Raw genomic sequence first — 25,508 nt, 5'->3', positions numbered from 1 at the left:
TTAAATAAAAATTCCTCATCTAGGTAATACCAGGAAAAGTTTACCCTTAAAAAAAACTCTTTCAATAAATACTTAAAGACTCAATTCTTGGAAACTGTAAAAAAGAATATAAACACAAGTATTTGCATCTCTGCGCTTGGACTGCTTTTACCTTGCATCTGTGTTTAATGTCTCCTAACTAGACTGTAAACAGTAAAACTAAGGAATAGGATTGTTTCTCTTGGCCTTTCTATGCTTTAGTAAATGTTCCATGCGGCACTTATTGGGGGGCCTCAAATCCTAAAAACTAAAAGCCAAAAAACAAAACAAAACAAAACAAAAAAAACCCACATGGCTCCTAACATGTAAGAGGTAAGGCTGAAATCCTTCTACAAGGCTACATGAACCAGCGCCCAGCCTAATTCATTTTACAAGTCATGGGGCAAGTAGATAACTAAAAGATTTTAAAACACATTATCAGTTTGATACACAATGCACATGCCTGAAAAAATTTTAATCATTTTTCTGTATTTAAAATATGATATGCATGAGCACAAGATGCAATTTAAAGTTTAAAAAGTTAACAATTTCCAGATTCCAAACCGGGATGACCAGAGAGTTCAGGCAGGCTCGGAAACTAAGTGAAGTGGACGGAGTAGGCACTGAAGAGGACATTCCCCATCAACAGCAAATGGCTGCAACTTCTGTGCCAATTGTTGCCAAGTAGGAAGGACCAGCCCAGTGTTAACATATCTTCTGGGTTTTTTTTTTTTTTTTTTTTTTTTGAGACAGAGTTTTGCTCTTGTTGCCCAGGCTGGAGTGCAATGGCGCAATCTCGGCTCACTGCAACCTCCGCCTCCTGGGTTCAAGCGATTCTCCTGCCTCAGCCTCCTGAGTAGCTGGGACTACAGGCATGCAGCATCACGCCCAGCAATTTAGTAGAGACGGGGTTTCACCGTGTTGGTCAGGCTGGTCTTGAACTCTAGACCTCAGGTGATCCACCCGCCTCGGCCTCCCAAAAGTGCTGGGATTACAGGCGTACGTCTTCTGGTTTTTCCAATTAAACAGAAAAATCCAGAGTTTTATATAAATCTTCCCATTTTTAATATTGGTACTGAAATATTTTTCTTTTAAACTAAAGGTAAAAAAACAAAAACAAAAACAACACACACACACACCCCCCATGCCTGTATGACAAAGGCAATAAGCTACTTTTCAAGCCCTGATATAGATGAATTAAATCTGTTCATTGCTTTCATCCTTCATCCATTCAAAAAGATTTACTCAATGTTACTTCAGATGCCAGGCACAGCATGAACAAGAGAGAGACAGTCCCTACCCACCCTGAGTTAACAAGGAAATCAGATAGCCAAAAATTGCAATAATTTGAAAACAATCATAATGTTAAAATCACCTTAGATTTTAAAATTGCCATTATTCTGCAGTGCAATGCTACCATGCCAGTATTTTACCTTAATCCTTCCTGTTTTAAAGGCAGCTCAATTTCTAGCATTTGAAGGATACTGACTACATCTTATATCTTATTATTATTGCCTTTGGCTAATTAAATTCTGAAGTGTCTCTCAACCCAGACAGCTCAGAGCTGCCATAATTATATGTCCTATGTTCTAATTATTGGGGGTGCCACATATAACAACACCCTCTGATAACATGGCATCAACATTTTCCTTTATAAGACTGAGATTCTGCATAGGCTATGCCTTTTTGGAAGCTTTTGTAGTGAGCAAAATTGGCAAAACTAACTCAGAGAGGTCTGAAAAGTCAGACCACAGATCTGGATAAAATCACACCTTTTTTTTTATAGTTAAAAGGAGGCCCTCAAAGCAAGGGTTGCTGCCTCCGCAGCTGGAAAAGTGGATCTGGTTGGGGGGGTGCTTGTGATCTGCCCCACTGTGGAGTCAGTAATTCTGAGCAACAGGCATCAAGCGGACGGGTGGACCTTCGGACTGGAGAATCAGAGGACAAATACATTCACTAACAAAGACACTAAATAGCAGAAGTTCAAGCAAAGAGATCACCGACTATGCAGATAAGGTTTGTTTGTAGTGCCCCTAATAGCTCTCCATTGCATATGTAATCCCTATAATGTATTCTCCTTTAATAAAACAGAAACGGATTACTTGATGTACAAAGTCTGGATAGTTCTAGCCTTCACTTCATCTTAGATCTGATCTGACCCAGGCTCAGCCTCCCCACAGATACTTTTCCTAGCCTGGTCTGTTTTCCTGCCCACTTATCCCAATCCTCAATTCCTCCTCTGAACTCCCACGCACTGTGACACTCTGCAATCCAAGCACTCTCCTGTGATTTAATGTATGTGTAAATACAGCCTTTTTTTTTTTTTTTTTTTGGTAGGCCACATTTTGCTCCTCAACTAGACTGCTCATTCCTTTAGGGCAAGAACAGTGCCTTATTCATCTTTCTGTCACCAGCACCTAATACACTGCCAGCATACAAGACATTTGATAAATACTTATTAAAATGAACAAATCTATTATTCAATCACTCCTAAATTTAGTCATAAATCCTATCCTCTTTTTTTTTTTTTTTTTTTTTTTGAGACAGAGTCTCACTGTGTCACCCAGGCTGGAGTGCAGTGCTTCAATGTCGGCTCACTGCAAGCTCCTCCTCCCAGGTTCACGCCATTCTCCTGTCTCAGCCTCCCAAGTAGCTGGGACTACAGGCGCCCGCCACCACGCCTGGCTAATTGTTTTGTATTTTTAGTAGAGACGGGGTTTCACCGTGTTAGCCAGGATGGTCTTGATCTCCTGACCTCGTGATCCGCCCGCCTCGGCCTCCCAAAGTGCTGGGATTACAGGCCTGAGCCACCGCGCCAGCCTATCCTCTCATTCTTTTCCACCCCAAATTTCAAAGGAGAGAGGCTGACGGTATCTTGACTCCAGAGGGCTTTATAAATTTGAGTGGTAGAGGAAGCATGAATGGCAGTCAGCAATAATAATTTTATTTAAGTATTTGCACAGGTTGTGCATTTCTCACGCATCTTGATGCTGAAGAATGTGATCCAAGACTGAGCTTCCCCATACTTGGTTTTCCATACCCAACATATGACCAGCCTCTTTCTACTTTCTAGCTCAAGTCCCAGCCCATAACAGGATTCTGCCACAAAAGGAGCTCTTCTATAATGTTATTTAGCAATAATAGCTGCAGCCTCTTTTTTAACTGTCACTCCCATTCTCATCTGAATATCCTTCTTTCTCCTGGGTAATCTTCTCAACTGTTGTTTATTCATTTTTCTACAATATACTGATTACAAAACTTCCTTTCTGTTGGGATTTCTGAGGAGTAGACAAACTCTGTTATGTAAGCAAAACTCTTCACGGGTCCCCCGACACCGTGGCTATCAGTATATTTAAGGAGTAAACCTGTGAGGTGACAAGATTTGAACTACTGAATGCAAGATGGAAGCCGTCAAGGAGAAAGTTAAGAAGATATCAACCAGAACAGAAAAGGTCACTGGATTAGGAGGAGGGGCACATTTGATGGAAAAGACATGCTGATCATGAGCACCATCTGAGGGTGGAAAGCTTTAATATGTTGAACATACTGTCTGGAAATGTGTATTCAAAAGAACACTCCAGGAAAAAACTCTGGTTACATATTCTGTCTAGAGGAAACAAGGGCTTTCAAAAGAAGAAACAAAAGAGGGAAAAAAACTCTCTCCATGAAATGACATGCTAAGTGCTGATCAACAGGAATAGGCAAAGTCAAGAGAATTGGACATGATTGAGGCAATTGCCTTCTGCCTTCCAGGGCAAGTAGATGATAAATTATCCTGAGCTAGCAGGAGAAGCGAGTTTTCTGTATATGTTTAAGGAGTTCTACTTTCTGAAGAAGCATTAAAAACACTCAGCAATATTCTAGAAGAATAGAAGAATTAAAAGAGGTGAGAGAGAAGAAGAATAGTACGACAAATCATTTACTAGATGTCCTCCATATGCTAAATGCTAGTCAGGTCAAAGAGGTATCTAATCCAATCCAGTTCCACTAGAAATTGACCCTCAGTGAATACATATTTAAGCAAAGTCACTAAGAATATAATATAAAGTGGCACACTACTCTCATGCAGGTCACAGATACCCTTATAAGTATCACGTTAAATTAACAAATCAGTAAACTCTGCCACCCTATGTCGACACTTCTGTTTTTAATCTAATGGTTTAACTGGTAGCTGCTATAATTCTTCAGAAATTATTAAAATATTAAATCAATAAAAAGTCAGAATTTGGGCTGATGTTTATTCTTTTGTGCTCAAAACTGGCTGCTACATTTTAAAATCGCTAAAATGCAGAAGTCCATAACAAACACAGGTAAGTTAATATACCACAAGCTTCTGAAAATGTCAACAAAGGCATCAATTTTCTGATGATTGAAGGGCATTCATCATCATTTATAATAGCCACACATTAAAAACTCAGGTTGAAACCTGATTTTTATAACTCAACAATAGTATACAATTAGGCATATTAAGGGAAGCAAACTTTATTTAGCTAAGCTAGGCTGTAGTTATTCAGAGGTGGGAGAAATTAATGGTGATACAAAGCAGAGATAACTTTATTTGGAAAATAATACTTCAAAATAAAGCTACTCAATTTCACTTTTGGTTATATATACGGTTATATATACAAGAGAAATAAAAAACATGTCCACACAAGAATCTGTGCATAGCAGCATTATTCATAACAGCCAAAAAGTGAAAATAACTCAGATGTCTATCAGATCATGAGTGGATTAATAAAATGTGGTAGATCCATGCAGTAAAATATTTGGCAATAAAAAAGGAATACAGTACTGACACATGCTGCAATATGAATGAACCTTAGAAATGTGTTGAGTGAACCGGGCGTGGTGGCTCACACATGTAATCCCAGCACTCTGGGAGGCCAAGGCGGGCAGATCACTTGAAGTCAGGAGTTCAAGACCATCCTGGCCAACATGGTGAAATGCCATCTCTACTAAAAATACAAAAATTAGCCAGGCGTGGTGGCACATGCCTGTAATCCCAGCTATTTGGGAGGCTGAGGCAGGAGAATTGCTTGAACCCGGAAGGTGGAGGTTGCAGTGAGCAGAGATCATGCCATTGCACTCCAGCCTGGGCAACAGAGCGAGACTCCATCTCAAAAAAAAAAAAAAAAAAGATGTTGGGTGAAAGATGCCAGACACAAAAGACCAAATGTTACGTAATTTTATTGATATGAAATTCCAGAATAGGCAATATCTACCTACAGAGACAGAAAATAAGTGAATTAGTGGTTACCTAGGATGGGGGAAGGGAGAGAGAAACAGGAAATAGGGAGTGATCCCTCTAGGGTTCTTTTTAGAGTGATAAAAATGTTCTAAAATTAATTGTAGTTAAGGTTGTACAATTCTGTGAATATACTAGATTCCAATGATTGTATACTTTCAGTGGGTGAATGGTATGACATGTGAATTATACCTCAGTAAAGCTGTTAAATAAGGAAAACTGTGTAAGCTGCTTCTGTTCACATTGTTTCTTGTTATTTATTTTTAGTTGATAATGCTTTTAAAAGCTTCATTCGTAATGAGGATGACTTTTCTTTTTAAGAAAATAATCATCCTTTTCACTCTTGCCCTTTTCCTGCTACCTGCGTAAAATGACAAGCCAAGGTTTCAAACTTAATGTGACTTCAAATAATGAAAATTAACAGTGTGTCTTATTTAGAGAGCCAGAACGCAACAGAGAATCCTGCCAAGAACTAGTCCTAATTACATCCAGAAACCAGCAGAACAGAAATCAGAAGGAGGAGGGCTGTGGGAACTGCAGAGCTTTCTCATAACTGTGGTAGTTCTTTTGCATATATAGAAATGTTTAGAATGTCCTTTGCACAGCTGCAAAGTATTAAGAACCCTGTAAATACATACAAGGTAAGCTTCACCATACACACTCCTAACAGATATTCAGAGGCAGAACCCTATGGCCAGGGGATGGCCCTTAACAACTGTATGATGTGAGAGGTGGCTGAGGTGCCACATACCTTAGGATGCCACCGCCGAGGGTCTGTTGTACAGTGCCTGCAATGTCCACCCCTAGAGTCAATCCTGTGCCTGCAAAAGGTTCTTATTAAGATGAAAAGGTGTTGCCTTCAGTGAGAAAGCACAGTAAAAGCCTCAGAAAACATTCGTATAGATCCATTTCTCTGGTATGTCCGCTGTAGCCTGATCCTTTAACATGGAACCACCTGAGCACCACATTACGCAGGCTCTTAAGGGCAGGCAGCAAATATCAGCAGGTGCCCAAAGCAAGCATTCAAAACTCATGCAGCCCCACACTCTGGGATCCTGTCTTGGAGACTCACCTTTGTTCTTTGTTCTTTTGAATGGCCCTCTATCTCTCCCCTTTCCCTACATCCTCTTGTGTTTCTCTGCCACTTTTGGTTTTCCTTCTCCTTCACTCTGTCTTCCCCTTGTGCCTTCACCTGGGTTCAACACACAGGCCCCAAGCCTCTACCATGCACACCTAGGCCAATGCTAAATGTTAGAACCCAAAGGAAAGAACTGAGGCTTGAAAGAATGAGGAGACACAAGATGGAGACTCTGGGAGCAGAATGAGGAAGAAAAATGTCAGGCACAGAGGCCACTGCCTAGGCTGAGCCCCAGTGACGCAGAGGCAATGATAAAGCATGGTAAATCTTGGGCTGGTCCTACTGAGAGGGACATTTCTAACGCACTTTACCCACTTAACAATTTTGCCCATTAAGGAAAAGTTAGAGTTAATGCCAAGTAATAGCTTGGAACCAAGGATGTTAATGCTTCTAACACAAACATATTTACTAATTAAAAAGACAAATAGTTCCTTCTTGTGAGATTTTTTAAGTGTACCCCCACTTTTTCATAAAGCTTGAGTATTTTGACTATTTATAAAACAGATACATTAACAGATTCTTCTTATTAGCTTTAGAGAAAGCTTTAATAAGATTAAAAAAAGATTTAATAAAAATGCGGGTTTTTGTTTTTTTTTTCTTTTTAGAGATGGGGTCTCACTTTGTTGCCCAGGCTGGTCTCAAACTCCTGGGCTCAAGGGATTCTCCTACTTCAGCCTCCTGAGTAGCTAGGATTACAGGCATGCACCACCTCATCCAGCTTTGAAAATATGGTTTTATTAACCAAAATTGTTAAGCAGCTTCTGCTTAGAGTTGAGGTAAGATATGCAGGGTAGGGAAATGCCACGTAGCCTGCTGGGCAAGCTGAATTACAGACATGTGGGAGAAATCAACAAAACATAAACATGGTGTACAACAACATGGATGGGTGGCCTCAGGTCTCTTGGCTACACAGGCAAATAGGAATGAGGTAACCAAATCTGAGAGACCTAAGTCATTTTCCAAGTTTACTCACATTTGACTAAATACCTTGTCTTTTTTTTTTCTTTGTATTAGTAATTCTTTTAATTGGGAGACCAAACACTGCATCTTGAAACCATCCACAACACTCTGCAACCTTCCCACGAACTACTTGAGCACAGTGAGCAGAAGAGCAGGCAGAGAATGACAGAGAGAGAGGCCATCACTAACACGGAAGGCTGGCAGCCAGGCAGCATGATTGGATTTCACTCCAGGTGTAAGAACGTGGCCTGAGGTAGGCCAATGACATCAGAAAGTTTTTATTTGGAAAAGATCCCTCAGGATCTATGTGGAGAATGCTTTCTGGTGGGGCAAAAGAGAAAGCAGAGAGACCAGCGAGAAGGGCTGTCCTGTCCTACCCTAGTGAGATGATGGCACGGGGTCCAGCAGTGGTAGTGGAAGTGAAGTGGATACGGCAGAGTATGGATTCAGCACACACTCCTGAGATAAAGCCAACAGGACATGCTAAAGACTGAAGAGGAAGATGAGAACACAGAGTGAAGACTGTAAAGTGGGCGGTAAGGAAGGAGAGGAAGTGGAGAAATACTGCCAAAGAGGGAAAAAGGAACAGAAGGTAGCAACTGGAAGGGGATGTGGAATCAACTGAGGAGGTTTTGTTTTATTGGGTGGGGAGAGATGCAGGTGTTTATGTTTTTAAGATAAAAGATACTACTGTATGTTGGTGGAAGTAATCCAGCAGAGGAAGAGATTGAGGAATCAGGAAGGGAGTTATCTGCATCAGTGGTGAGAAGACATGAAATGCATTCAACTAACAAACATTTACTGAGCACCTATTATATATTTTTTGTTCTTAAGAGGTTCATAGTGCAATGCAGGTGAAAATAATATAAATTATTAAGCAGCAAGGTCAGCTCCAACCAAGTATATGCAAAGAATATACTACGATAGACAGAGTGTGGATATACTGTATGATAGATTAGAGCAGGGGGCATGTACTGACATCAAATAAATATTAACTTATTTGAACTATTAATATATTTTGGGTATTTTCCAAGCAATTGCTCCCAATTCTACTTTTCACAAAATAAAAATTCGCTTTTATGCTTCTGAAGGATGTACAAAGATAAAATATCTAGTTGTAAGACTGCGCAAGCCCAACTGTTGTAATAAAAATTTTTAATTAATGTTAGAGATAATAGTTCAATCCCTAATAATTTTTTAAAGTTTCACTTACTGTCTAAATTGTTTCCCCCAAGTGCTACTTGACTGAGTTCACAAATAACTCTATTCCACAATGTTCAGTGACTAGTGACAAAGGAGATTCAGAGAAAATAAGTACCATGATTTTATGAGCTACACATTTGGAAGGACTATTCCAGGAGCAAGGGTGGGTTCACACTGCCCTACGTGTCTTGTCGAGATCACTCCTGTGTGAAGCCAAAACCTGACCCTCTGAGCATGCAGCTCTGGCCAACCAAGCAAACTAGTCAAGCATAATACAGCATGAATAAACAGTCATTTTATTTCGAAGACTTTTACGCAGTCTGAAAATGACTCATTTCAGAAGTCATCCATTTTTCAATGCTTCAAGAATACAAACTGAATGAGGGAAGATTTTTGTTCTGTAAAATCACGATATTTTAAAAAACGATACAGTATTTCTACAACAAAAACACTTACCTCTAGAAACGCTAAGGTTTGAAATCACAAATCTTTGAATCCCAAAATAAATCAAATACTGTGTTACTGTTTCCCACTTAGACAATTTGACTTAAATTTCCCTCTTCCTACACCAACCTGCTGAGCTGCATCTCCATTCACCAAGTGGGGCATCATGGCTACCTCTCCGTTCAGCAATGGTGGCAGTTCCAGAGGGATTTGGTCGGTCATCATCATTGTGACGTACATTCATGGAGAACTTCCCTCAACTGGCTTCCTGCAAGAGAACCACCACTTTTTAAAAAGGACTCAGGACCACAAAAATCACCTGTAACATAACAAGTCACATAACAATCTAAGTGCTCCATCATGAAACCCAAGTTATTCTAATTTGAGAGCCCTGTATTATTATGTCAGGCCCCAAAGAGGGGTAGAACAAAGGCACAGAAATAGCCTGAACTAGGAGACAAAAGACCAGAATCTCTAACTGGCCATGTGAACATAACTTTCCTGTATCTCAGATATATCCAGGGCAACTTGTTCAGTCAGGCTTAAAGGTAGATTCCATTGTTGCTATTCTGTTTATTCCATTTATTCTAATGAAATTCATACACATTTTCAAAATAACACAAAGCCTACTTTCATCCCATAGTGGTATCTGCCACCATCATTTAGCTTTGCAATACAATAGAAGGAAAATAACAGTTAATTCCTATTTACAATTATAACTTGTTCCTTAAGAAGTGTTTATTCTCCAATTATGCCCAAAATACATGGCAAAGATGGACAAAGAAGGATAAACGAACAAATATAAATACACACACACGCTCTCACACAATTTTAAATGATCTCAGGAACAAATTGCCATATAGCTCACAGTTAAATTTATCATTCATAATAGAGTCCCCAAAATTTCAAATTCAAGGACATTTGGTCAATGAACCCTTTAATAATATTCAAATCAGACAAAATAATGGGGCAAAATTGTTAATAACTGCCTCAAATATGTCTCAGGTAGATATGACAGAAATAAAATACTTATTCTTCAACACCTCCACTCTAAACGTCAAGCATACCTCTCCTCCCTCCATCCCACCCAAAAAAAGTCCTCCCTTGGAAGTATCAAAAGATATATAAAAGCCACCCAAGAGATTATAAACATTTTTACTTTAAATAGGCAAAATTTTACCTGTTTATTATACACCCATTTGGAGAAACTAATTATTTTAAGCACCAAAAAACGAACTCTTATCCCAACTAGAAAAGCAAATTCTATAATAACAGGTCTTATAATTCGGTGTTAATAGTACCATCATGCTGTTTTATGAGGCAATTACTCAGTTCCTAAGCAAATAAAAGTACCAAGCCCAAAGCCTGATAGTTTATCCTCATGAAAGAAAACAGATTCTTTTACAATTAAAACTAAGATAATCCCTGTTGACACTATCATGACTTAATTGTTTGAACTATGAACAGGTCAAATGATGGAGAAGAAATCTAATGTCTATTTCAATTTCATTCCTAATATACTTTATCTTACTAATAATGCATAAGAGAAAAATGGCTATTTTCTCAAATTGATGACATTACACAGGCCTATCTTTTTTTTTTTTTTTTAATGGAGTCTCACTCTGTTGCCCAGGCTGGAGTGCAGTGGCATGATCTCAGCTCGCTGCAACCTCCACCTCCCAGGTTCAAGCGATTCTCCTGCCTCAGCCTCCTAAGTAGCTGGGATTACAGGCGCGCACCACTATGCCTGGCTAATTTTCATATTTTTAGTAGAGACAGGGTTTCGCCATGTTGGCCAGGCCAGTCTTGAACTCCTGACATGACCTCAGGTGATCCACCTACCTCGGCCTCCCAAAGTGCTAAGTATGATATCTTATTTAATGTTTCTTCAAAATCGCAGGTTGGATTAACAGGGTGGTAATTTACATTAGGGGGTCTGAGTATAAGGATCTAAGGGTGGAGAAGCACTTTCACCTTTTCTTCCCTCCTCCTTGAGCACTCGCTACTGAGGCTGTGGTGCAGACTGTGGCTCTGTGTCTTCTCTGCATCCCCTCTGCTACATTAGCGAGTGCCAAAGCCCTCTCCTGCTTGGCATAGCTCTGACATCTCACAGGTGAGCCTAAGGATAGAACCTCTTCTGTCTTATCCAACAAGGCAAGAGGAGTAAACCCATTTCAGGGCCTCACTCTAGGTCCCTTCAGCCTCCATAGGTCCTTCTATTAGGCCAGCATACAGTAAATAATGATACAGGTTTAGAGAGTTCAAATGGGAGGGAGATGAGGGTCCTTAGGACCTGCTTTGGGCTGAAGCTGTCTATACTCCATGTGGTCCAACCCATCTAACCAAAGTTTTGAACACTTGGATTTGCAGCTCAAATCCAAATAATGGTGCTACTTTGTTCCTATTTCTCATTGTTTCTTGTGTGAGTCCTGTGAGGGAATGGGGAGGTTGAACTGAGTAAGAGAAGACAGTTGTGATCTGGTACAATATTTAGGCATTCCTGGTCTCCTGTCTCTAGTACCGAAGAATGTCTGAACACCAACAACACATCTAACACCAACAATTCTAACCTTCTGGTAGGCATTGTGTTAACTAACAGGACTGCTGTCAATGAGACGTAGCAATCCAACCCCGCTAAATAGCACTCTTAAGCACAGGTGTCAAGTCCTAAGCAGGGCATTAACTCCAGGTTCTGCAAGTGTGGGATAAGGTAGATGGATCCCCCAGACCCAGGCCCACAAAGGCCTTACAGGAGAAGGATAGAAGAGTATGGGGACTGACATAGATGTGCAAAACCATCTCTTTTCATAAGGCATTTTGCCCCGCAAATAAACCAAAGAAGTCCACTGGCACAAGGAGATCATTATATTTGCTTTTGAAAACTTCATAGACAACTTTAGGTGACATGCCTGAATCTTTTTCTCTACTACATGATGGACTTTCCACCTCATACAGTGCTCAGTGGTTACTAGAAATGACTGGGAAGGGATGGAGGAAGGGGAGACAGGGAGGCTGTATGTACAAACACTCCTGAGAAAGATAAAGTGGGAACATATGAACATCATACACTCCTAAGTTTCAACTCAACCACCCAACAGTCACACCGTTGATCATGGAGAAAACAGAAGAAATAATAAAAGTGAATAAAGGCCACTGTGAGCCCAGCAGTCTCACTTAGCCATAACCAGTATTGCTGATCTTTTCCCTCAGCCACCAGCTTGCTAGAATCCAAGGCCTTCTTTGTAATCCCTAACAGTTTCACCAGAGATAAACCAGACTTCATCCTGACAAGAATATAAGGTAACAGATTCAGCTAGATGGGGCCTACATGCAGCCAACGATGTTTAAATCCCCATTTCTGTGCTCCATGCACACACAGAGAGTACCTTTTATTTGCCTAGAATGCAAGAGACATACAAAGAAATGAATTATTTCGAGGCAAGGAACTGCCCAACTACTTAAAAGCCAACTGCCTGCCAAGCTGTCCCTTAAAATGATCATAGAATAGAAATGACTTAGTCTATGCTCCATAGAAAACAGACTAGAGAAAAGGCAAGGAGGAAAAGCAAAAAAGCATGAAAACATAAAACTTAGCGTTCACAGTAGTATCTTTTTGGTTATTCCCCAGGCATGAAAAGGGAAACGTAGTGAGTGTTCCCAATAGAAAGTCACAGATTCAGGTTGTGAATTGGGGAAACCACATTGCAAAACCATCAACAGTTAAAGCAGGTTAAGTCAGGCCAGGAAGCCTGGGAAGGCTTGTCATGAGCAGTCATCACTCTATGGTCACAGCAACCCAAAAGTGAACCTCCTCTGTTTTAACCAGTAACTGAGACAAAACTACACGTGGACTTAACTCTCAACAGGGTGGCTCAACTCAGCTGTGAGGAGACCTCAGGAATACCTACCTGATGAAAGCCGACAAGGCTTTTCAGTGGAATTAAAAGAGGAAGCAATGGATGTGGAAGGCTTTCATCCATACAGTTAACTTTAAGAACTAAAGCTTAAGCTTACTCTATTTGTTTGTAATGATTGCGAATGGAAATTACACATGTTCTTCACTAAAGAGCAGGCTGGCCACAGCTTTTTTCTTAGGGATTTCAGGACAGTTTATAAGAATACTGTGTTCAGTCACAAGGTGATGGATGAGGATGTTACTGAAACATTCTGACCTTACATATACAGAGCTATTATCACCCCACCTCTACTTAAGTTTTTTTTTTTTTTTTTTTTTTTTGAGACAAGAGTCTCACTCTATTGCCCAGGATGGAGTGCAGTGGTGTGATCTCAGCTCACCACAAACTCCGCCTCCTGGGTTCAAGCTATTCTCCTGCCTCAGCCTCCCGAGTAGCTGGGACTACAGGCACGTGCCACCATGCCCAACTATTTTTTGTATTTTTAGTAGAGACAGGGTTTCACTATGTTGACCAAGCTGGTCTCAAACTCCTGACCTTGTGATCCGCCCGCCTCGGCCTCCCAATAAGTTCTTATGCTTAATTTTAATGTTTTTTTTCCTTTCTCTTTTCTTCATTAACCACACTCCCTCCAGTCTCAGGGCCTTTTCCTAAATTTGCTGTCTTAAATTTTCTTTGGGCTGAGCAGCCAGATTGTCAGTTACATACACACACAGAGAGGGTTCCTGAGTACAGTTTCAGAAGTTCCTCGTGCACTTTGTGCGGTCTTCCTTTTCACCACCAGCTGATTATCAGCTGTGAAGGTAGCTGAGCAGGCCAGATGTGTGATCTCTGGATAACCGCACTGTAACTCATTTTCATCTTAGTCAAAAAGTCTCAGTAGAAACCACCCTAACTAACACTCATCTTCTTGGTCTGGGTTCCTTCTTCCCTAGACAGATGTGTATCTGAGCTGGCCAAATCTATCACAGGACTCAGGCATTTTGGTCAAGGCTGTACCACATCCACACTGTCCCCCAACACACCACGGAGATGTGATCATGAATCCATTCTTGAAATCAACTACCCTTTACAAATGAAGAAATGCACTGCAAAACTAATAAGAAAAAAAAACAGAAAATAGATCATCTCTACTACAACGCATTTATTTGTCGAATTCTATGAACTTTTCTTTCCCCCACACAGAGCACCAGGGTTTCTCTCCTATTCTTTATTTTGTTCGTACCCATACTTCCATTTCAAAGAATTTGGTAACAACCACAGGCCCTCACAACCTCTCCCCCTAACCACACATAACACTAAAACCGCAAGTGCTTCACACCCAGCTAGTTCTATTCTTTTGATTGACAGGGAAAGGCTGCCACGTGGGCACTTGTGATTAACTTCCCTCTCCCCTAAGAAAGCAAGCCACTGGTTACCTTCTAGCAAGACCCAGCATTTCCAACAACCCCTGAGCTCAAACGCAGGGTTTGGGGCAGGACACTCTGGAAACAGAGTGAACAGATCCTCACTGTTAGTAAGACATTAATTCCACCCAAATATGTCCCCAAAGCTTTTAAAGAAAACTTTAAAAGAATATTACAAAAGATCTTCAGTTTTTGCATTTCTCTAGGCAACTAGCTTATTCCTTTTTCTTCTTATTTTGCTTCCTCTTCTCCAAGTCTAAAAAGATTTTCCATGGTACTTTGGTCCCAGCCTATACTAAGAAACACACAGGCCAAATTCATGAAAAACAACGATTCGCAGAAGAGAACTGCAGCCCCACCTGCAAAGGGCCAAAGCAATTATATACTAGGAAGGATGTCTAACTTAAAGCCAAAGCCCTAATCACTGCTGGGAGAGTTTTTAAGTCTGTGAAACTGGCCTTCAAATTAATAACAAAATGTCCTGGTCCTCACTCTGAGGGCCAATGACCCAAATTTCCTTACATTAATTCAAGATGTGAGTTAGCAGTACAGTATGCAAATTAATTTCAAATGACAAGAGAAAAAGAAACATAACAGTACCAAAAGGAACAAAGTATACCCATCAGAACAAAACCCACCAGGCCAGCCTGGATGAGAGGAATTGATTCCCTGAGTTTAATTACAAGCCAGGCTGAGGCTCCCAGGCCCACTTCACCAGCACCCTAATGAGACCTCCCACTAACTTTGACTATCCTGGAGCAGTGTTTAAAAAGGTCAGTGGAAAACTGGGTGTGGTGGTGCACACCTGTAGTCCCAGCTACTCAGGAAGGAGGCTGAGGCAAGATGATGGCTTCAGCCCAGGGAGTTTGAGTCCAGCCTGGGCAACATAGCAAGACCCTGTCTCTTTAAAAAAAAAGAAAAAAAAAGGTTGATGGAGTAACATAACAAGCAAGTAGAATGTATGTGTTCAGTTTTAACTCTTCACTTCCATACTCCAATTCAAAACCCATCAAATACAAGGACCCATAAAGCAACTTGAAAATAATATCAGAATTCATATCACTATAGTTAACAGTGATTCCATGTACTCCATAAAGTCTTTTGGAGTACACAGATTTTCCAACACAGATTAACCAATCACCTTCACACACTTTAAACATAACAACATGTAAACATTTTGCTTGCTACATGCTTGTTCTGTAGCCTGAAAAATACATTGTCACAGACACATTAGTAAAATCAGCTCAATTCGTACTTCATGAAAATTTCCTTCTCTACTAAAAATACCCACTGACCTCTAATAGTGAGAATCTATAGTGGGTCAAGTTTCAGAAAATACAGCAGAGAAACATCCTGGCCATTTGTATAACAGTAATAAAATGCCTGTAATCCCAGCACTTTGGGAGGCCAAGGCAGACAGACTGCTTGAGCTCCAAAGTTCAAGGCCCGTGTGGGCAACATGGCGAAACCCCATCTTTTTTTTTTTTTTTTTTAAGAAAACAATAATAATGGGGAAAAAAAATTTCTGATTCAGGGGGGTGGGGAAAACCACATGAATACTCAAAATGCAGTCTGACTTACTGAATCACAGAAAACACAGCTCTGCTGTATTGTGTTTGGAGAAAGACGGGTTTGGGATGTTACTAAGAAATTACTATACTCTACATACTCTTGTAAAACAATAAGATAGCTAATGTTTTATGAGTGATTATAAGACTAGTTTCTAAATGGCTTCCAATATAAAACCTAATAAAAATTTATTATGACATACATTTGTGCAGCTGATTTACACTGGTTTGTGCCTTGACTGCAGTTAAAAAAATAAACATCTAGAAGTTAAAATTTGATACGGAATCATATACACAGAAAAAAGAAAAACTGCATTCATGAACCTCCCCCCATACACCCCGGGTGGCCTTTATGTATAAATGCCATCAGTCACAAGGACAGACAATTTCCTAAATGTGTACTTCCTAAGTTTTACTATTAGCAAAACTTAGAAAAGAGAGGGAAAGAGAGAGAGCAAAGCAAGGTAGTCAGCTGGGGCACACATTCCTACAACTAATGGAATGTCAAAGTATCATTTACTATTTTATTTTCCTCATTAGAAAAACCTCTTTCCTTCTTGATCAATGCTGGCTTTGAAAGGCTGACTGATGTTTCAAGACCTAGAAACTCTGAAAATAGTTGTCATTTCTAGCCTTTCAGCAAAACCAGAAACTGCTTTTGATAATAACCATGGAAACACCAACAGCATCAACAAAAGGAAAAAAATTTCATTAAAACAAAATAGAAACACAATGTGATCTTCTTTACCTCTGAAATTCTGGGAAAATCTGCTCATCCATCAACACACACCTGACTGTTTTGACCACTTCCCTGCTACTGTGAGAATATGGCTTTTCTTTCTCTTCCCAGTAACACTACACCAATGCCTTGGCATTGGCTCTGCCCATGTGGAATTAGCATGTCGCCATTATGAACCTGATGTGGGACACTGCCATTGGACAGGAGAAACCTAGAGGTTGTTTTAGTGCTTTTCCTTGAGCTAATCGCTCCTGTACACTTCAGGCAAACATTCCCCTTTGCTTTTTAAAAAATCAAATTAAGTAGCACAAAAAAAGGATATGGAGAGGGACTAAGAACTGTTATTAGAATTTTTCACATCCCCTCTGCTAAAAAAAACTTCGGAAAAAAAAAAAAAACTACAGTGGACAGGCCCCAGCACTGAGTATTGGAAAACATGAGTTCTAATCTGGGATTTGTCAATAAAATAATTAGCTCTGAACTTCAGTAATTAATTTCCTCTTATAAAATGACAATATTATAGATTAGCCCTTAAGGTTCCTTTCTGATCTTAAGGGAGTATGTTTCCTCCCTTCAATACCAATTGCTTACCCTGCATACCTAATATTGATTAAACTAAAGCTTAAAAAAAGACACATAAAAAAACTTCTAAAAACCTGTTTCCTTCATTTAAGTACAGCTTGTGCCTTCTGCATAAAAGGAAGAATCTAAGTAAAATGTTGAGAAAAGAATGTATTGAGCACACAGTGCTGATAATCACTGTGTTTTTATGCCAATAAAATCTAATTTTACAGCTGAGTTCTATACAGCTGTGCAAGAAAGACTCTTGCCATGGCTTGCCACTTGAAGGAAAGAAGGAGTGGTGATAATTGTTCATGCAGAAAAACCTCTTGAGACATGAGCAGTACCTGGAGGTATGTGCCCAGCTGCTTGGTTGAGGCACAAACAGTCTGGAATTTGCCTTCTTGTCTGATATGTGTTCATTAGTGAAGTAAAATCACAGTTGTCTGAAAAAGTTCTTAACCTTAAAAACATTCTTGCGTTTTACATCCAATTATAAGCATAAAAGATTTAGTTGGGAGCATTTAAATCCACAGAGAAATCCTGTGAAACTGAGTTTTTTAGATTAAAAACACCACCACTTCAGATTAAAATAAATACTAGGTTCGAGCAACAAGCCAAAAGGAACCATCCACTGTGCCCTTAAGTGCAAAAAGCGGATGGATGTCCCTATTGTATAGGCCCTGCCTTCAAGAATCCATAGATGCTTTTTAAACATTTTTGGCTTGGCATAATTTTAAATTTGGCAAAGCAGAGTCATGTCTGAACTCAAATCTAATGTACAGGAAAGCACTATTTTCTCAGGGAGAAAAATCCATATATATAAGGATTATGAGTAAAAATTACATGTAATTTGAGGCTGCTTCTGTAAACCCCTATTAATATAAAGAGGTTGCTTCCACAGCAGCCCGACATACCCCAAATTTTACAGAAACATAAAAACTAAATGGAAAAAAATTACATCACTATATATACACAATCTCTTGACCTCAGATCCACATCCTCACATAATACCAGCTCAGTTTTGCAAATATTAACTAAAAGGGAAAGGGGGCTTATCTACAAAAAAAGTTTACCAACCAAAGGTTCGTTTGCTTTGTTCGTTGTTTTTAAGTGGTATTTACACAAGCTTGCAGACGTAATTAACCATTTTTATTAGAACACTTAGATTCCAGGTACACTCATATCACAATACACCTCACACCCTGACATCCCAAGGATGACAGTCAAGTATCTACAAGGAAACATGCCAAAGTTATGAGCCCTTATTCTCACACATACCCAAGCTAACCTGGTCACAGCATCCAAACATGGGAATAACTGAAAATATATATTTTCAGTGAAATTTGAAATGTTATGTGTTTCTGTAAGACACTGAGAGAAAAGTCTACAGAACTGTAGTCAGATAGTGAAAAACATCACTTCTAAAGCCCCTTGAGGAAGTCTAATTCTAATCTGCACGGGGAGGTGGAAAGAGACAGGAAGTCAGAACACATGCTCCTCCTCTCCAGCGCCAGAAGCTCATGCTTTACCCAGCCCTTGCCCAGCCCTTGGGCACTACACCTGCCTGGCACCCCACAGCACTTTGACAGGTCCCACTGCTTTTCAGGACTGTGGTTCAAGGTCTTCCTATGTAAGCTCTCTGTGTCTTAGTTTCTTTATGTATAATATGAATGATACGGCTGCTTAAGTACATGACTTCCAGATAGCCCTTTAATAAGATCCAAAATGTATTTTATTGTTCTATTTGTAGAGATCTATTACGAATCAAATTCACATTTGTGCATCAATTTGGGCACCTAAGAGACATGCATAACCCCCTTGAATAGAAGAAAACAAAAATGTGTTGCAAGCACCAAACAACTGATTGCTTTCTGGAAAGATGTGGAGGAAGAGCTTTGAAGCTGCTATTTCAGCCTGCTGGGGCAAAGGCACTGTTTGGGGCACCTGCACACTAATTCTTACCTAGCATCAAAACATCCTATGAAGTAGTTGGTATTGTCCATTTACAAATATAGCAACTAAGGCTAAAGAAATAATTTGCCCAAAGAGACTCAGAAAGTGATAATAAAAAGTCCATGCTCTTAGCGAGCTAATTGTAACATCTAAGAATCTGACAACAAAACCCAAGTAGAAGAGCTGGCTAAAATTTATATATAGGTTAGTGAGTTTTAAAGACTAGATAAAACAAGCACATGGTACAAAACAGAAAAGGTATCAAAAGGTAACTTTCAAAGACAACCCACGGGAGTACATCTCCCTCCTAAGGAGTGCTTGGTTCCCCTCCACAAAGGCTACAATTGAGTTTTTGGTGCTTCCTTACCAAAATGCAGACTTAATAATTTTTAGAGCACATTTTAAAGTAGCTTAAGGAAGATGAAGCAAATCCATTATACTACCATTTAGCCTAGATGGTTTAAAATTAGAGGGGGGAAAAAACTAGCAGAAACCAAATTATAAATTGCTAAAGTTATGTCTTCCATGGTGATTTTAATGAAATGTGCCATGATTAAACACAAAAGCAAAATTATTTCCAAAGAAGGGCAGCAAGTTATTGATGAAGAGACTGCTAGAGTAATATCTTTGGTACAAAGAGTTTCAAGATTCTATTAATTTTAAGTAACTACTGTAAAATAAGTATAAAGCAGGTTGAAGCCTTCTCCCTTTAATAATAACAATATTCCAAAAGAAGGACCTAGCTGAAAGGTACCTTATAAAATAACATCAAACAAAAGAACTTGAAAAAAGGTAATCAACCATTGTGTTAACCAGATATTTACTGTGTACCCACTTTGTGGTGGCACTGTGCTAGAATCCTAGGGTTCTAGAAATAAAGGCATAAGGTTAAATAGCATTACAATGAAATGTTATACTCAATTAACTAAAATCGAATCTGCATTGGACACTTCTGACGAAATACCACACAAAGTCAACAGACCTCCATGCTCTACGAAACCTTTCATCTGAGATAAGCCCCAATGTCTAAATTTGGTTTCCCAGCTGTGGCCTCTTTTCTAGACTTTGAAATCTGACAGGTGTTGCAGAAGGTGAATTTGTCTTCAAAACATACCCCATGCCTTAACCTTCATTTCTGATCAGCCAGGAGAATACTAAAATTTTTTGTTTAATCAGCTCGTATGGAATTCAATCATGTTTATTTTACACACTCAGTTTTGTTTAATTGAACCGATGTTATAAAACATTCATTATAAGGAAAAGAATCTGTACCATTAAACATCACTGACAGTTCCTCCTATTTATACTTAAATATATATTTCAAAGATTTCTGACATAAGCAATTGTAGATATTGGTTCAAATATTTTTTTCAAAAAATTATCTGATTCTCACTCCTGCATGGTTGGGGGGATGGAAATCAGTAAGAACACTGTCTGATACATTGAAAATCAGTTTAGAACTGTTTTTTATTAACTAAAGGCAAGTTATTTCTTGAGAAATATTACATTTAATGACATTCTCATAAGCAGCTTTGTTTTTCACTTAATGTGACCGAACATAAAGCAAATACCAGGTGTTACTTAGAGCTCAGAGGAGACCGAAACAGAAATTTCACATGAAATGACAACAGTTAACAAACAAACAAATTAGCAGGTGCAAAGACATACCGTGTAAGGGAATATCTATTTACTATTTCAGATTAGCTCATTATGATAAAATTTTAATATAAAGTATGTATATAGTCATATTACTAATTCAGATAAACATTTCGAAAACATAAAAATGCAAAATTCTCTAGAAAAATATTTTCTCTCGACAGAAAACTGTCGCACACCAGAGAATTAAGGAGATTTGTTTTATTTAATAGATAAGAATGATAATTGGTATATATATGGCTTATATGCAAATAGGTGAATTTCAGTGTTTGAAAGCATGGTGCTTGCCTATATTCTAAACACTGCCTGTGAACAATGACATTAATTTATACTAATACAATTTGTTAAGAAAAAGTAAGCAGCTACATCCATTTATTTAAGAAATACCTATTTAGGTTCTCCTCTGTGCAAGACACTCTTCTGTGCTGAAGTTACACAAATTCTAAATTTAAGGAATTCATTAACGGGTTTTAAAATTTTTCCAGAAAAATCTTTTTAAATTTCAGCTTTGGTACAAAAGGCATGTTCTCCAATTCAATTTTAGTACTTCTCCTTATATGAACACAAAAGACACAAACAAAATATTTTTCAGTTAATGTCACCAATAAACTCAAAGAAGCAGAATGAAAAACGCAAGTAACATTTTAGGATTATTAATGGTTTTGATGTCATGAACCCCCAAGAGGGTCTTAGGAGTACCCAAGGGTCCCCCAGACGACACTTTGAGAGTTGTTGCTCCATACAAGCAAGTTATATGTAAAAACATAAAAAAATAGATTGCTGTCCCTCCTTTATACTTTCTATTATACAACTAGAGTTCACCTGACAGGCTCTAAAGGAAGAACAAATTAATCCAAATTAAGAGGTATTCTAATTCTATCACAGATGTCTCTCTCCAGGACTTTATGCCACACTCATTAGAGAACATTTGTGAGGCAAATTCATTTGGTAAATCATGAGAGCAGAAAAGCAGGCTGGAGGGCTAAGAAAACTGATGTTGGGGGCCAGGTGCTTCCTGCTGGGGCTGTCAGCAGAGTACAGCGGAGGTGGAGACTTGACACCCATAAATCCAGGCCTGTTAGATGGGGATCCCCGTGCAATCTCTCCTGTAATCAGACTCATGCCCCAGATTCAAAGCAAATAATCAAACACTAAGGAAGTAATGACAAATAATATTGTGTTGCCGTTCTTAAGGAAGAATCATATCTGCTCTGATCTCTAGACCTTCATTTACTGCTCAATGAGCCCATTTTAAGTCCCGCCATGATTTGATCTAGTATTTTCTAGGGTCATTCATTTATTTATGTCTTTCATCAAAGAACCCAAAAGAAGTCTTCCGAAGCATAAAGAGAACTTTTAAAATGAGAACCTCAAGTTTCAAATATAGACAAAGGAATTAGTAGGACATTGAAATTCAGTTCCTAGAGCAACACATTAGCAAAATCAAAATATGCCACAGCTAATTGATTTGCATTCAACAAACAGATGAGAGACTTCCCTTTCATTTTTAAAAATAGATTTAACAAGCATATTAATTTTCCACTGGCCGCTATAAATAAATGGAACTCCAAAATATCTTTCTTTGCAAAGGCGTTTGCTCTAGCCAGTCACTGTTAGCCTGACCCTGAGTGGAATGTGTATTTACACTGCCGAGAGGCAGCATTGTGTGCTGGTGGGAAACCACTTCTCACAAACCTCCCATTCAACCGAGGACTCCACAATAGGTACTCACACAGGAAGCACGCCTTGCAAAGAGCACCTCTGCCATTCCAGAAAGAATTTTCCAAGGCAGTAAGGATGGTGGACCACTATAAATGCCATGTTCACAGGCCCTAACTGCCTGCACTTCAGGGTCAACAAAGCCAGTGTTGTTCACAATCATTCCCCCGAGTTCTTCCCAAGGTGAAGGGGAAACTCAACAATTCCATTTCATTTTTCTAGATAATCTCTCAGGGTATTGCTTTGTTTTTCTTTAAAAAAAAAAAATACTAAGCCATAATTGTTTTTCTCAAATATTCTGGAAAGTACTCCCAAGAATCTACTGCTTTTTCAAAGCCAAGTGAAAGGTGTTAACATTGAATGTGCAATTTTTAAAAAATCAAAACTTCAAATATTACTTCATAACTCCACTGATTCCTTAAATACCGATTCCTTAAATACCTTAAATACCGACCACTGTGTTTAACTGCAAAGCCAAAAAATTATTTTAACTCCTCAACTAGAAAAGCATCTACTGTCCGTAGTATCATGTTAACAATGACTTCTGTACAGGTACATGCAGGAAATCAAGACAATGGTGACTGCTTACACATGCCATCAAATCAACTGGTGAATGAAAAATGAAATTAATAAATAGATTTTGGCAATTCAATACTAAACTACTAGCCTCAGGGTTTGGCTTTTTCCTCCATACTTGAGCATGTAAGGAAGTACAACCTGGTTCTTTAAAAAAATGTGTTGATTAAATTCTCAATACCCCAACTTCCCAACCTGTACAAGAAAAGAGGCAGCTGCTTCCAACAGTGTTATCTTACGGCCATTAAATAAGTTAATAATATTGGGCAAAGGGCAACTCTTCTGGCTTATTTTTCTCATTTCTTAAAAAAAAAAAAAATTTCTCGCAGCTCCAGCTCAAAGGATCATTTCTCAAATTAAAGGACTGAATTCCATGACCAATGCCCCTGCCAGTTCTACTAATCTATCAATTTGGGTATAATAATAAAGAATATCACGAGTAATACATACATCTCAAGGATTTACTGGAAGTCTACTTAAGGCAGCTGCTGTAAAATAAAAGATATGTGTATCCATGCCCATCATAAATAATACCATTTACTAGTGTCAGGAAGTTGCTTTTACAACATAGAAAAAGTAAACAAGACTATGAGGAAGTGTTCACAATAGAATGCTTAGTGCAATTTACACAGTCAGATTATATATGTATACACAATTTTTTAAAAGACTGAAATGAAATAGAACCAAAATGTTAATGCTTAACTTATGGATAATAGAATAACGAATAAGTTATATTTTTCTTTTGAACTTGCTATATTTTTTAAAATATTCTACAATGAGCATCTATAATTTGTATAATGATATGTTAACTTTTTTAAGAAAACCTAATTCAATTTACTTTGCACCATGTGATTGTTTAAATTTTTGTGAGGAAATACTTTCAAACCACCACATACAAAGAGACCTAAAGAATACAGGTTTTATCCAAGTCTCACAGAACTAATCGTCACCATTCTACTCTGGCTGTGGGACACAACAATGGAAGAACATCTGTGGTTAAGTAATAGATTTGGTAACATTTACAAAACCAGCCCTAAGGTCATGTTTGCTGAGTAATCCCTAGATTAGGCATGCTCACTAGGACCAACCCAAACAGCTAAAAAAGAGGGGTGGGGGAAGCAGGTTCCACAGCCTTACTTTTTTTAGATAACAAGTGCTCCATAAAATCCTCTTCCAACTGCCAAAATAAATCAAACTTTCTGGGTGGAGAACTCACTGTCAATCAAATGGGAATCAGCAAAGATAAACCTAATAATAGAATCTGTTACATACTTACTTAGCTGTACTAACTATGCTAGTCTCTAACTAGCACAAAAGACTTCAAAAGCTCTTGCTTGAAAAGTACAGGGTGGGGTCAGAGATTTCCTTAGGAGCTGGCAAGCCTCATTCTTTAACAGTGGAAAAGTAACTACCCACTCTTATCTTTATGGGTTCTTTCCAGCCCACCCGCCCTCATCCCATACCTTTTAAAAATATTTGGCCCATATTTTTATTCCCACATTCCTATGCATTATAGTGTATAATACATGTTCACTCTAGAAATCTGAAAATACAGAAAAGCAAAAAGACAGTTTAATTGTTCATAATCTCACCACTCAAAAATAGCCACTGTTAAAATGATGATGTATTTCCTCTCAATCTTGCTTTTCTATTTGAAATTTACAGTAAGGGAGCTACAGATTATAATCAATCTGCCTATTTCTTTATTTTTGATACATAACAATGATACTCATTACTTTAAAAAATAAGCAAGCTGGTTCCTAAATCACATTTTACTTCAGAGAAGATGGTGAAATTCTCCTCTAGGGTCCTGGACTCTGGCAGAAAGATGGCAATAAACCAGAAAAACAGATGATACAACAGGTATGTCCACTGTGCACTCAGAGGCACAATTTCTTTTTATATGATATTAGGCTACTGTGTGGTGCTATAGTGACTAAAATGCTTTTAGATTGTGTGCACATATTTTAAATAGAATTATTTAACTCCATTATGAAGACTGGATTCCATGAATTAATAAAAATGCAATTCCTTGTTTCTACGTTTACAGGTATGCAAGTTTCTGAAAGTTAAAGGGTGCATTTTCTATCTTCTGAGAGCTACAGGATGTTTTATGTTAACTGTCTGTAGCACCTATTTCACAACTATAAACCTATCCCAACCAATAAGCAGAATGAGTGTATGTACCAGGAACCAGGTTCAATGGCACTTTGCCCCAGAATACTTAATTAACCCTGAGCATCTAGATTGTATTGTTACCAGTAAAATTCACAGAGAACCAAACTGGCAATATGTATGATGTGGCTTAAGATATTTTAGAACAATGTACGAAAACATACATCACAGTATGAAACAGTGAAAACTTGGAAGATATTTTATCCATACAATGCAAGACTCTGCAGCCA

The 25,508-nt window shown here is 38.7% G+C and overlaps 1 protein-coding gene across 8 annotated transcripts in view; it reads right to left on the bottom strand.

Moving 5' to 3' along the window:
• The window catches only part of FNDC3B (fibronectin type III domain containing 3B), a 361,054-nt gene that overhangs the window by 279,248 nt on the left and 56,298 nt on the right, over positions 1 to 25,508 (bottom strand). For all 8 annotated transcript variants that reach the window (XM_031009318.3, XM_063704357.1, XM_055381469.2 and 5 more), the window contains one exon: positions 9,138 to 9,276. In XM_031009318.3, the coding sequence (XP_030865178.1) occupies positions 9,138 to 9,248 (111 nt within the window). In that variant the 5' untranslated portion in view covers positions 9,249 to 9,276. The remainder of the gene's footprint in view (positions 1 to 9,137; positions 9,277 to 25,508) is intronic.

The sequence above is a fragment of the Gorilla gorilla genome, chromosome 2, assembly GCF_029281585.2.
Source record: "Gorilla gorilla gorilla isolate KB3781 chromosome 2, NHGRI_mGorGor1-v2.1_pri, whole genome shotgun sequence".
NCBI lineage: Eukaryota > Metazoa > Chordata > Mammalia > Primates > Hominidae > Gorilla > Gorilla gorilla.
The sequence above is the reverse complement of the archived record's forward strand: the minus strand, read 5'-3'. Positions and strand labels throughout refer to the sequence as shown.